The following is a 15,744-nucleotide window of genomic DNA, read 5'->3' on the forward strand; positions in this document are numbered from 1 at the left end:
GAAGCTATAATATGCATCATATGTGAAGAAAATAGCTTCATATAACCGGATAATACCGTCTATTTTACAACGTTTTTATTAAGTCGTATTCTTATTTGTCCGGTAGTTGTTTGTCCAGTACAAATCTTGCAAACGATTTTTAACCAACTTCCTGACCAGCTAGACATTTGAAACTTTTATAATATATCAGAACACGATGCCAATGCATTCTTTTAATACTTTTAGCTATCTTTAAGCAGAATTGAATTCATTTTCAGTTAATTCTGTTTTGTATGGAAAGTTAATTCAGAAAAATCCGTAAAAAGTAAAAGACTATTATTGGTTGCTAAGGGGGTGGTACTAGCAACTAAATTATTAATATATACGTGCGATACGATGGAAATGAAAATGAAATGTCAAAATGACATTTCAGTATTATATATTTGTTTATTTGTTTTTTTTTATTTACTTCATATCAAGTACAAGATTTGAGCATATTGAGCATAATAATTGAACAGAAAATTTAAAAAACGTTGTAAGTATATAAAAAGTTCTTTTTATCTTGTAATTATTTAGTATATGGACAGTTCAGACGGTTAACTTATTGTATCAATTAACCGCTTCAATACATACATATAATAAACTATCCTCGATAGGCGCCGTTAGCAGCTTTGTGTATAGAATATATGCGATATGGGCCTCCGCAGAGTGGAGGTTTGTATTAACAGATTTTTGTTTTTACGAGAAATGGATAGAAGCCACTTGTTCAACCTATTAGGTCCATACTCTAACTCCAATCACGAATTGAAATACAATGTGTATTTTCAAGACACAGGATGCAAACCTGGAAACAACGGCATTATAAACCAACGCGTTGGCTATAGCATACCAAAACTATTATGGTTTAGTTAGGAAGGTTTTAATTGATTTTGAAAAACTAATCAACTTTACCTGTAAACTGTAGACTTAGTTCAAAGATTAGAGTGCACTATTTACGTCAGATCCTAACAGCCTAAGTCCATCCTTCCGCCGCTGATCAATAAATATGCTAGAGCTGCCGACGCAGAAACCCGGAGGACACTTGTCCAAGATAAAGGGATATGGTGGAAGATAAGATTCGCTCAGAATTGTTGGGGCATTAATGTTGATTGTGATAGTAGTTAGTATTGTCTAAAAAAATGTAATTTATGACATCCAGTTAGATCATAAACTAGTTTCGGCTATTTCAAATACTATCACATGTTTCAAACGGGTTATTGTAATTTAAATAATCGATAATATTGACATTAAGTTGTACAATAAACAATAACATGACGTGAGAACTTTACATTTACAATGGACTTTTCTTATTATTGACCAAGGCCGTGATCATAACCCCACTGTCACGGACGTCGCTGCACTGGCACGCATGCAACAATTTGCAAAACTAGTCTCGCCTGCAACGTTTCGAATACGTCGATGTGACGTCATCGTTATTCACAAAATACACGTTGTCAAATGGAGCTCCGCAGATTGGTCGAATGCGACTTTTTAGTTTGAAAAAAAAAATCTAGTGCTGCTATCAACAAATCGCCTGCGTTTTGGGCTGCGAGCAATGACATTATTAATGGACGACGCACTCAATACAGTAGCAAGCAAGTAAATTCGCGCATTCGCATGTATAGGTAAACGTCACGCAATTTCCATTATGCGTTATCACGCATCGGGAATTTATAGCAATATGACCTTTATTGTAATGGCGTTAGAGCAGTGTTTCTAACGTCAATGTTCATTTGAGCGAACCCGTTCAAACCGAACCATTCGGCAGACCCAACAAAAAGCATCAGGAATTTATAGCAATATTACCTTTATTGTAATGGCGTTAGAACAGATTATGCCATTCGGTACACCCGACAATAAAGTGAGTGTCACTTTCTTTTCCAGATGATTTGTCCATATTAATGTCATTGGCTGCGAGTCAAAAACGCCAGAACGTAAATACACACATACGAATCGGTCATTCCTATACCGGCTCGCTGGTCGCCGCATTCAAATATATATACGTTTCGAGAGGTTACGTGTCAGACTGTCGCTAGGTAGATGTGCGCGGTTTTCATATGCAACATCGGATTGACATTCCTAGAAGATTTGATTTATGGCTGTGCGGTAGACGAGGCGAGTTTAGATGTGAGAGCCGGCTATATAGTTTTCTCTCGCTCGGCGTCACTCTGAATACGTCATATTTTCTGTGAAAACTATCGAACTTCACGCTTATGTTGTATGTTTATTGCACTACCACTGTAATTCAAAATTATTCAGTGTCATGGCTTTGGCTTAATAATTAGCAAAAGGCTTCCCTGAGCTGAAATAAATGTGGACACAAATCCTACTTGGTTCAAGATTGATTTTTTCAAGGAATTTTCTAATAGGTATGAAAGGGTTTTTTCCCTACATCTTTCAGGAATACATAATAAAAGAAATCTACTATCGTAACTAATTTAGTTGACTACAAACTAGAAATATTCACATTATTTTAAAGTAGAAACTCCAATCCACAGTATAAAACATTATTTGTGACGAAGCAAAGTAGTTTATAAACAATTATTGTTTTGTAACAAATTGTAATGTCACGATGATTATTAATTTCCTTCAATATCACACTGAGTTTAATAGTTAATTTTTAAGTAGGCAATTTGAATAAATTATTGTCTGATTTTTTATATATACTTAAATAATTATACGCTAATTGATAGAATGTTCTTATACATTTTTAAATTTGTTCTACAATAAGATGGTGATCTTGGTTGACCCACGAAGAGGTTTCGTGAAAGATTTTTATTTTTACGAGAAATCGGTGTTAGCTACTTGGGTCCAAGCACACAGTTTTGCCAGACCCGGGACTCAAACACGAGATCAATAACTTTATAAGCCCACACGTTACCGCTCGCACACATGGGCGCAAATGTCCTTATACCTACTAATATAATATATCTGCTATAGAAAGAGTATCACTGGTATATGGACTCATAAAGTTAATAATGTGTTGTTAGTTAAATAAAAGGTTTAATTGTTAGCCATTAACTAAAGTAAAATAAAATAATTATTAATAAAGAATATCCTCCTGAACAAAACTATTTATGAAGTCATCTTCATTGAAAACAATTTATTAATAGAATATTCGACATTCATTCCATAAGCATGTGCGGAGTACTCATTAATCAATTCCTTTATCATTGAAGTTAATGACCCTACCAAACCACACCTGGTCTTAATCAGACGTATCATGGGACCCCACGTTTGACGTAAAGCATCAGTATTTTTTTTATGACTGTGAACGTCTCAGGAGCATTTACTCAAGACTTAGGTCACCATGAACTCAAGTGTGCTTTGACTGAATTTACATGAATTTAAATTAAAAGTGCCCATGAAAGATATCCACGATGGCCGCGCGGCTTAAGCGTTGGCGTCGTGGGTTCCAGGTTCGAATCCTGGGTCGGCAAGTACACATATTGTTTTTCAATTTGTGTATGAGTCAGAGTATGGACCTACGCATATATTCTATATGCAAGACTGCTTTCGGCCTTTACGGCAGCTAAATATGGTAGGAAAGTATCGAAATATTAACACTTATTGTAACAATTACAATAAGCTGTCTGAACTGTCAAAACTGTCTATCTCAGTCTAAAATTTATCATAGCCAAGAGAGATGCTGTTAAAACATAGCACTTATTTCAACAAGTATAACTAAATTATTGTAATTGTTACAATAAATGTTAATAATTCGATTCTTTTCTACCCCATTTAGCTGCCGTAGCGGACCGAATGCAGTCTTGCGTATAGAATAGATGCGCTAATAGGTTGAGCATCCATTTCTCGTAAAAACAAAATCTGTTCAAACTTCCACTCTGTGGAGGCCTATATGTTCTTATTGGAATTGAAAAAATTCAAAAAAATATATATAATTTTTATTTTTAAATGGTCGGTAACTTTAATTAATAGCGAACAAATTGATTGCACAGAAATATTACATTTATATCGCTGGCAACATTATCAGTCTTGGAAAAAATTTAAATACATTAAAAATATATTTAGACAATGAATAATATGACATAATATAATACTATATTATTATTTTATGTTTTATTTAGATCGTACAGTGAGACACAATCAGGACCGGTTTCGATTATTAGATAGGATACAACTAAAACTAAATCACGAAAAACTTGTTTAATATTCACAACACTAATGTACATAATATTAATTGTTTTGATATCAATCAATGATTCACACAACAAAGAATCTATGAACTATTTTTAATAAACTTTAAGCTGTATTATTTTTCAGATATATATTATGTTAAAAACTAATCACAAACAATAATTATTTGGCATTAAAAAAAACACTTCACAAAGTTAAAACACGTGCTTAATTTGCACTTGTAATTTACTATCGTATATCTAATCTTCCGGTCGCTTAGCAGCGATATATAATATGTTCATATTATATTACATATATATACGAGATGGAGATGTGAACCGAAAGCTGTTTACCAACAAGTAGTCACAGACGGACTGATCTCCCAAGACAATGGCAGAGTATCGGCAAAGTCACACGGGCAGTGGTTTTAAATATATATCTACACATATATAATAATATATATTTACAATATACGAGGCGTGCGTGGGCGAAAAGGGATATTATTGATACACTGGTTATACTCCAAGTGTTATCATATTATTATTATAAACAGTTTTCAGAATTAAAAAAGTATGCAGATTTAACGAAATATTTTATACATTGTGCTTCGTACCTCAAGGGTTTCATTTATTTAGTTGTATGAATGAAAGTTTCCCTGAATCTTAAACCGGTTCTCATATCTAAACTGGCCTCGTCTGCCGCACAACCATACATAAAACCTTCCAAGAACGTCGATCCGGTGTTTCATATGAAGACCGCGAGCCGGTGTAGGAATGACCAATTCGTAGGTGTTCGTATGTGTTCTGGCGTTTTCGACTCGCAACCCGAGAAGCATGATACTTGTCGATTGCAACAGCCGATGTTTTTTTTTTCAAACTAAAAAGACGCATTCGACCAATCTGCGGAGCTCCATTTGGCAACCTGTGTTTTGTGAATAACGATGACGTCAGTAATATTATGAGACTAGTTTTGATGTGAGAGCCGGCTAAGAGTAAATTGGTACAATCACGTCACAAATGCATGAATTCAAAAGCAAACGCGACGTCTATGTAGGTACTTCTTTATCATACGGCACCCAAGGGGCACTAAATGTCGCCCTAAAGTACGTGGCTAAGAAGCTAAGGACCAATAAGAGTGGAATGAAAGCTTTCGTATAATAGGGATCATCCCCGTCTTATGATGATGTATCTATTATCTGTAGCTCGGAATCAGTGTGCTGTTTAATCAAGTTTACATTATACTTTGGAATTTCGATATGGTGAGAGACACGGAACAGTGGCACGTGTCGACTACATTATAGGAAGGCCGAAAGACAACTGTTTCATATCAGTTGCGTTGTCGTCTATGGTCTATAAATGACCATAGACAACAACATGACAGTTGTAGGGTTATTATACAAAACCTCTACAATGCACTACTTGTAGAAAATTAGTTAAGTACAGCTTTTGTACATAAAATATTACACATTTAAATGTTAATAATTCACTTTCGGAGGCCTACATACTTTTGTATATTAGTGTAAATTTTCATAATATATAATATAGAGGGAAGTTTTAAGAGAGAAAAGCATTGGTTGAATACGTCAGTCATGGTTAAGTAATATGACGTGATGTATGGTATATATTTTGAGTCTGGAATGATCTATAGACCAATATACGGACAATGTGAAGTTATCCACAATGGTATCCAACCGACTGTTAAGAAATTGAGGAGTGCAGTTAGAACCATAATGAAGTATTTATTATCATCTATTTTAGGTTGTATTGTAAAAAAAAATCCACCAATACATAACATTATGATGTAATCATAACAAAATTTGCATTACACTATAATATCGTCACTGTTCTGGCAGAAGACACTAATTCGAAAAAATGACATATTGAGTTAGTTATACCAAAATATTCCTTATTTCAAACTATACCGTCTGGAAACCTTCTTAATAAATAAACAGTCTTTATTTTAAAGTCATCCTTTTTACGATTACTTAATAAACTCACATGATAGACCATTTCAAACATTTTAACAACTTCAAAGTCAAATTACTCAAAACTAGTATTCTCCAGTTAGTGTGTTCTGCCAGAACAGAGACGATATGAAAATTGAGAGAACAGGATAATACGGGTAGGGGTGAGGACGATTAATTGTTGATGCCATCTGGGTGCCAGGAAGAATGGTCTATTGTCATCTTGGCGCCGATGGATTTATTAAATTCGCAAAAAAATACACGTGCAGCAATTTAAGTAATAGAATTAATACCAATACAATGGTCGTAGTTTTTAGTACTTTATCTTTATTTCATTCCACGAAAAAGTGAATGTGAATGATCAAAAATGCTTTTTAAATATTTCGATAAAAAATGCGTTTGATTGTTATAATAAGTAACAAAAATATTACTTAAAAACTCTAAAATTAAAAAATTTCCAATGAATACGAAAAAAAAAGATTACAAAACTAACGACAACAAACTGCGATTATTTTAGATGTATTAGACGAAATAAAATATACGTAGATAACCATAATAATATGACATCGTGCACTTTTGGACTAGGAAGTAGGTTTAATTTGCTGTAGCGATAATAAAATCTAATTAATAGTATAATTTAATTGAATATTTATATTCGCGACATTGTAAATAAATGTTGAGAATGTCTTACTTGCGGTCCTCAACATTTCAATGTCATAATTGTTGTTTTTTTATCGTCCAGCGCGATCGCCTATATATTCTCTTGCTTCTTGTTTTAGAGGGGCATGTTCAGAGTTATTACGAGTTAAGTTCCGACTAAGGTACTACATATGGACGGCGAAGGGTAGAGGCAGGCTGTGGAGATCTGACATAAATAATACACACTAAACTTTGTCAGTCATACGTATTTGTTTTCATTTAAATACGACTACAATTTACAGATGGTGTTGGTTAGTTTCTAAAAATCAATTAAACACTGTGAAAACCATGCCATAATAGAGAATAGTCAAAAAATACTCATCTATCTATAAAATATCTAAAATTATGCAATTAAATCATACATAACTTTGGATATTTTATAGATAGAATAATATTTTTTATCTATTATAGTTTGGTTTAGGCAGGGCTTAATGAATTTAAAAAATCAATCAAAAATATGTGTTATATGTATTCTTAATCCAACAAAAACAAATAAGTATGAACGAAAAGTATGTATAATTTTATCATATCGCCCTAAGTATACCAAAACTATTATGGTGTGGTTTAGGCAGGGTTTAATTGAATTTTAAAAACTAACCAGCACCATCGGAAATATGTATTCCAAGTTCAACGGAAACGCATAAGTATGACTGACAGTTTAGTGTGTACTATTTTTGTCGAATCTTAACAGCCTACCTTTATCCCTCGCCACTACAGTCTACATTAAACCCGGCCTAATCCAAGCCACTATAGATAATAGTCAGAAAATATTCGTTTATCTATAAAATATCTAAAATTATACCATTAAACTATACCTACATAATTTTGGATAGGTACTTATATTTTTTATCAATTGTGGTTTGGTTAGGCAGGGCTTAATGATTTTTTTTTAAAACTAACCAACACCATCTGTAATGTGTACCTACTTATTCTTAATTCGACGAAAAGTATGATATGAAATCTAAGTAGGCACCGACCTACCTATGACTGAAAAAGTGTGCAATATTTTTGTCGGATCGCCAATAGCATACCTAAATTATTATGGTTTGATTTAGGCAGGGCTTAATTGAATTTTGAAAACTAACCGGCACCATCTGCAAGTAGTACCTATTCTTAGTTCAATCATAATAAATAAGTATGACTCACAAAGTTTAGTGTGCACTATTTATATCGGATCTCAACAGCCTACCTTTATCCCTCGCCACTGCAGTCTACATGATTTTATTATTACCTGCACAATTATCGCAGTATTTATCTAGTATCCCTCATATCACGTATATAAAAGGCTTCGTAAAACACACACACACACATAAAACCATTTACTGCTTTTAAATTAGCTTAGTACATGTCTATGCATCTGTTTTAAATTTATAGATATTTGTCATGAAAAAGGTATACATTAAAAAAAGTCTCATTTTTTTCTATTAAAGGTTAACGTCTCTTTATAATAAATACCAAGAATAAAATTTATCGTAATAATTTATTATAGGTACATCATAATAATAATATTATATTCAATGGGATTTCTTCTATGTATGACAGTTTTGTTAACACTTTGATAAGGGTATTTAAATGTCAATAATAAACACTTAAGCAGATGAATATATTATAATGGTATTATTTTTAAAGCAACTTTACACTTCATCTGCAGCATCTTGTGTACCTACCTTTTAGTTTTTCTAAAACATGTAAAAATAATAAAGAGTAATAGATAACGTTATAGATATACCATTATAAATTGTCAGGTATTCGAATTTAGAACTAAGCTTGTCACAGTATAAAAAGCGCCTATTGAATGATAATAATATATCAAATGTTAGCATGTGGCGCCCTCACTTAGCGGACAACTTAACTTATGCTGATCGATGTATAGCTCATTTTTTTAATATTACGCATTGGAATCGTAAAAATTGCGCAAAGTATTTGCTAACGATAAGTGAACTCGTCGAATTATTATGCCGTAAATGTTTTTGAAGACTATGAAAAGTTTTTTGGGCGTAATGAAATATGGCCGAGCGGCTAACGCGTCGTCTTATGATGTCGTGGGTTCATCGTTCTGGTAAATACACATTTTTTTTTCGATTTGCTTTTGGAGTCAGAGTAGGTATAGACCTAATAGGTTGGGCAAGTGGCTAACATCCATTTATGGTAAAAACAAAAGTCCGTACTGTTCGGTTATCAGGAATACAGCGGAAAACACATTTTGAAAATACCCGATATAGTGGATTATTTGTTAGTTCGGGTTAGTTTAGGTTAGGTTAGGTTGGGCTAGGTTAGGTTAGGTTTGGTTAGGTTAAACTAACAAATAATCCAGTTTATCGGCTATTTTCAAAATTTGTTGTCCGCTGTATTCCTGATAACCGAACAGTACCCAAAAATCTGTTAAAACACATGGGACTTTATGAGAAAAATATTTTTCTTTTTAATATTTTCAGGTGCATATTTTTTAATTAATACAGTTCAAATTGTCAATTATCAACAAAATATCTCAAATCGAAAGCATTGTATTTTCTACTAAGTGACTCTGGTTGGTAGAGGATTCGCCTTAACTGTCGCAGAATTTTCATTGTGAGACTATTCATAACATAAACCCGAAATTCTTAAAATAATAGGGCCATAATTCCATTAAAAAATATTGTACTTTTCCTAAAGTGTTCTTTTTGGAGATAAGGTTGTAATATAAAGTATACATTATATCTATGCTGTCTAATATTATAGTCTAGACTCTGGCAGGGGTAGTCAACCTGGTAATTACCGCCCACTAGTGGGCGTTCCAGCTTTCATGGTGGACGGTAGGTGTTTTAAAAAGATAGATTTAACTACAGTAAGATGGTGTATAAAGATTTATTCTGCTAAACTTAGCGAAAGTCTGACATAAAATATTTGGTAACTAATTATTATTATATGCTTTAACTTGCTGTAACTCTACTTTATAAATTTTATAAAATAAAGTTACTTCCCTACTTTGTATATCACCATTACTGTGGAACCGGTGGGCGGTTAGAAAATTGTACTACTAACAGAGATACAAAAGTGAGCGTTAGGTATAAAAATATTGACTACCCCTGCTCTAGAGCAAAGCTTTCCAACCTTTACATAATATTATTTTGTAAACATGATTAACTTCTTCAAATATAAAGCAAATTTTTCCGTCAATGAAAAGGCGAGAAAACCATCACACATTTAATTATTATGAATTTTTTATACGTTTCTCTAGTTTTTTTTATAAGTATACTATACCTATTATATTATTATGTTACCATGATAAACTTTTCTAATAAAGAATAGCATCTGGTTATTTCTTCAAGTGAAATATCCTAAACATTAAAAATAATTCTTTAAAAAAAGTAATGTGTAGACTGTAGATAATATATTTTATAATTTGAATGGTGTAGTGTACGTAAAAAGATTGGAAAACACTGATTCAGAATAGCGATTGATGCCCATTGACCACAATATCCTACTTTTTTAATAGTTTCAGGCGAATATATTATTATTTTATTATATTAATTTTAGGTCATTAACTCTAAAAAGGTTGCAGGTTACAATATTATTAAGTATCTGATTTTCCGATGATCAGAAATAGGTGATTTTCGTAATGACATGTTTACTTCCACGAAAAGGTTTTAAAACTAAAATCGAATAGCAATCAGATATCATTAAAATGTTTATAATATTTTAATAACAATAAAATATGGGAACATTTTGTAGTTAAACTATTTTTAATTCAGTATATAATACTAAAGATTTAGTCATATTCTTAAATCGACTATATTATACATTTAATAAAAAAATAGTTTAATTTAAAAAATATAAGCATGTGCGAGTAGTCTAAAACTAATATTTGGAATGATCCTGACCATTGCCCACTGAAGAAGGAAGCCGATACATTACACGACTGGTCCTACTTTTCGCCCCTCCCGTTGTCTATGGATGACCTGTCATTGTCTATAGAGTGCTCATACTGACGCGTCTGTCGTGTTCATTTGTCGGAGTATTCTTAGTTTCAGATTTCTTTCAGATTATTTTAACGTATCTTGGAGACCTTGGAGTTCATCTGATTTGGTGGTTATGTGTTATTAATAATTGGAAGTGACGATCAAAGTAAGTAAACTTCTTCTATGTATAATAATATCATAATGCACTAGGATTGTTTGTCAATGTGACAGTCGATTCTAAACGACAATAACTAATAACCTTATTTATACTCTTCAGTCATTATAGAATACCAAACTCTGCCTGCAAGTACGTTGTCAATAAATAGTATAGCAGTGGATCACTCGTTGCTTGTGCAATAAGCTATGCTCAGGCTTTATTAATCTAAAGATGGCGGTGTCCTGACTCTATCTATTTTATTGTCAATATTTTGACTCTATTTTACTACTACTACTTTTACGCTACTAGCGGAAAAACACGAAGCTTGCAATTTGAGACGTTTTTTTTGAAAATTTACATTTTAACGTGTTTTAATTAATAAATAAGAATCTAAAAATATTACGAAACCAAAATGGTTTTTTTTATTTAAAGTCAAATATAAACTTACAAAAAAAACCTTACAACATGTGAATTCCTTAAATGATCTCATCTTAATATTACAATTAATATTTTATGATCATTTTTATTATTAAAATTTAGTTTAACAAGTTTTCTTTAATCTACATTAAGATTTTTGACAAATTAACAGTTGTAATGATTTTTTTTATATTTACTTACAAAACATCAATTTTTATAAAATTTCCATTCCCGGTAGGGCTTTTTTCAGTAAAATATAATTAGTGAATTATTGACGCTCACAATGTCCGGGCAGTTACGCGTTAGGCTTATAATGTCGTTGGTCACAAGTTCGAGTCCCGAGTCATGTTGTTTTTCATCTGTGTTTGTTGTCAGAGTATGGACGCAATAGCTAGAGCAAGTCGTTAATATCCACTTCTTGTAAAAATAAAAATATGTTAATACAACCTCCACCCTGTGGAGGTCCGGACGCCGTAAAAATATATATAAAAGTGTAAAATATAGTATTTTACTTTCAGTGAATATCAGTGAAATACTGAAATTAAACCAAATTAAAATTCTTGTCCTGTAAATATCGCTGTCCTAGGTCTTTTTCAGTTATCTACCACAGACTACCTTCCTTCAAGAGGCACCCTTCGTTACTGATATATATTATTGCGTGTTCGGAAATTTATACATATGCAGTTCGCCGTATCACACTTCATCGTGAAATGTTGTATCGAAAACATATGGTCGTATATTAACCAACCTCTTTGGGTCGTATAGTACCTACTAAGATAATATTCATGTCTAAATAAAACGCGGTTCTTGTCGGTTTACAGAAAGCCAGCGGCAAACATATTGTTTAAAAAAAAATAGCCGATCTACTGGATTATTTGCTAGGTTAGGTTAGGTGAAGTTAGATTAGGTTTTCATTCTTGAAGGAATCTGCAATGCTCCACGAACAACGCGTAATTTTTTCATCGTATAGTATATGGCCATCTCTTTCCGGTAAGAAAGCTCACGGTGAAATGTAATATGTACAATTTACATGTTACATGTTACTATATTATTGTAATAGGTCCTTTTCTACCCTTTCCAAATAGTTTTGGCAATTGACAATAATTCTAGCATTACATTAATAGAAACATAAATGTAGTCGATAATTAATCTTATAATGTGTTGTAAAACAATTTCTGTATTATGTTGTGAATACCAAGTTTTAATTGCATTCTATACATTAAAAAAAATGACATTTTATCTGTCTTAAGTAAACGTTATACCTAATTAGTAACAGAGAATAATTATTGTACTTGTTAAGTGTGCAGGAAATACTGATTTGTTTGGCATAATAGCCAATGACCTTAGGCAAAAATGATAGTCGACGATTAAAATCTGATATTACGAAACAATGAATCTGTTTTCACGGCTTGCGGTTGATTAAAAAAAATCTCACGAGTTAAATGAACGCCAGTGTTACGTTATCTACAAACATTTTTAACACTAACTTGGCATCGCGTGCGGTTATTTGTACGAAAGAAAATTGACCGAAACCATCGGGATGATTTACAAATGATATAAAAGCATTCAAGCCGAATTAAATTTTTATATATCAGCACTTTCCCGATTAGGTAATTGATAGTGTGTATCTAAGCATATTATATTTTTCACATTTTGAAATAATTCTAATAAGCTTCCAAACTAAATACAACAATCAGTAATATTTATATTTAATACCGAATATTAAAAAAGGTAATTACGTATCAAAAATTAGTTAAAACTATTGATATAGCATAGATATAGGAAAGTATTTTAACTGAATTCGCAGAAGTTTGTTGCCGTTCAATGATTGTCCTATTGGTATTATGCGATATGAAGTCAATGAAATGTCGACTGATTTGTATGAAACGTAGTTCAACCAAGAGGATTTTTTGCCCTAACTGAAAACTTTTCATTTGTAAGATGTTTCTATGAGTCAGAAAAAAAATTACAATCCTCGTTGGCTTAAACTATAATTACTGAATTCTGTTTTGGCTTTAAAGCCGTTTAACTAATCTGGGATCAATATTTCCCATACTATCAAGGTGGATATTATATGAGGCGTCTAATTCCAAAAAGCGATAAGTCCACATTTGGTCAAAATCGAGAAAAAAATACGCACGTATTCTTTGTATAATTTTACACAATATGCATTAATCTCTAAATTCCAAAACGCGACAAAACCCTACGAAAAAAAATATTTTATGTCTCGATTTATTACAAAAAGCGCCAAGTCCGTGTTTCATATTATTTAAAGCTTGGTTGATTTCGCGGTTGTTTAAGTTAGCCAATAAGGGAACGTTCAATGTTGGAAATGGCGTCTCCCATGCTGTAGCATCCTGTAAACTCATGACAGTGCCACGGAAATATGTGCCTTATGCGGAATAAATCAAAAAGTGAGGTTCAAGTGGCGCTACGTCCAATTTTATTTTGCCTATATTTATTACATTTAAGAGTTTATCGGCTGAAATAAATTGCCATTTAATTTCGACGTAGAATACAACGGAAAAAATAATCTCACGTTAAAACAAATAATTGAAGCTTGAAATAAAAAAACGTTGTTTCCCGCAAACATCAAATTGTGGATGTGTCGCTCTTTATAATTAGACGCCTCATATCTTAAAAATATATTTTAAAAAAATCGTCTAATATAGAGTTGATTACTTTTATATTATTGTACAAGTGGTGCGATAGAATAATAATTTTGAACTATATGTAATAGTTTGGTTTAAGGGCGAAGCTTATACCAGCAGAATACCAGCAGAGGCACCTAGCGGAAAAATACGAAGCTTGCAACTTGAGACATTTTTCTGATAATTTACAATTTCAACTGTATTAATTAATAAATATGTATCTGAAAATATGAAAAAGATAACGTTACAAATTGTAAAAAAATGTTATAAAATGTGAATTTGACAGGACCATAATATCTTATTATTACATTATATTTTAAGGTCATATTTATTATTAAAATTTAGTTTATTAAGTTTTCAATTTTTACCGTGTAGATTTTTGACTAATTCATCGTTTTAATAATTTTTATGTTTATTTCAAAAAACGTCGATTTTATTTAAAAATATAAATGTGTATAATTTGTAATCCTTTTTATTTTTATCAAATTTTATTTTAGGTATGGTCCCAATATTGAAGCTTGATTACAGAGTACAGACGAAAATCGACCACGTTTTGTGGCTGGTATGTATTGGTTATTATATAAAATTACCTTAAATTAAAAACATTGTTAGTATATACCTTTTTTTCCATTTGAATGTGATACAAAATATAATTAAATTCTTACCATCTTTATAGTCGGACATATTGAGGGAGTCGGCAGATACAACTGAAGAGCCGGTCGATGTGATGATCTCGATTGGAGAAACTGTTGACTTTTCTGTGGAGCCAAAATCATCAGGTGATAATGTCACATTTCCACTGGATTCTGTAAGAAAATAAATTATTTTATTGTGAATTATTCTTAGAATAAAAAAACATCCATAGCCAATCATCAAAATCAATGAGGAAGGAATTGACATGGAATTATTATAAAACATGAAATTCAATATCCAGTATTTTCAAAATAAGTACCCCAGTGAGTAGAGGATTTGTAAAAAAAAAAACGTCGAAAATGATTCTTAGTTTGCCTTTTTTCTATTAGTATTACATTATTTCAGACTCCCCTTCGAGCAACACGTCATATATGGAAGACCTCATAGATTTAGATTCAAGCCAAAGAACATTCAAGTGCGTGCCAACGTCAGTCAGATGACTGCTGATGAAACATTGCTAGGAATGAAAACTGTAAATATCTTGTGTCATATATTTTCGCCTCATGATACGATCAATTATAACCAGTGGGTCTATTCTATACTTATCGACCGCTGAAGTGATAAAGTGATAGATATTATCAAACTTAGGGTAGGTTTGTCTCAAAGTATTAGTACTTATTGTAACAATTATAATACGTTGGTTGTAATTGTTGCAATAAGTGTTACATTTTAACAGCGCCTCTCTTGCTGCTGTTAAAATATAAAATTGTAATTTTAATTAATATTAATTAATTTATATTAAAATAATTAATATTAAATGTATTAGCACTTATTGTAATTGTTACAATAAGTGCTAATACCTTGATACAAACCTACTCTAAGTTTGATAATATCTATCACTTTAGCTGTCTATAAGTATAGAATAGACCCACAGGTGTAGAAACTACACGGTGGGTTAGATTGTGGAATTGAGGCTTTTCCATGACATAATATACGTATTGTAGTTTTTTTCCCCCCATTTTTATGAGGAAATAATTGGACAGGTAATTCAGGCACCTACTATGCTGCCCCCCCCCCATAAGGAAAAAATCAGCTTTTCGACAAAAATCACGAATTGAGTTAGTGTACCCT

At 32.1% G+C, this 15,744-nt stretch overlaps 1 protein-coding gene across 1 annotated transcript in view; it reads right to left on the reverse strand.

Moving 5' to 3' along the window:
* Np (serine protease notopleural) overlaps window positions 1–14,670 on the reverse strand; it is a 31,094-nt gene extending 16,424 nt beyond the window's left edge. The window contains exon 1 of the mRNA XM_085942965.1: window positions 14,646–14,670. Coding sequence (XP_085799091.1) covers window positions 14,646–14,664 — 19 coding nt within the window. The 5' untranslated portion in view covers window positions 14,665–14,670. The remainder of the gene's footprint in view (window positions 1–14,645) is intronic.
* Window positions 14,671–15,744: the final 1,074 nt, after the last annotated feature.

This window comes from Rhyacophila brunnea, unplaced genomic scaffold (assembly GCF_057557595.1).
Source record: "Rhyacophila brunnea isolate RB1 unplaced genomic scaffold, BYU_Rbru_1.0 scaffold_15, whole genome shotgun sequence".
Classification (NCBI taxonomy): Eukaryota; Metazoa; Arthropoda; class Insecta; order Trichoptera; family Rhyacophilidae; genus Rhyacophila; species Rhyacophila brunnea.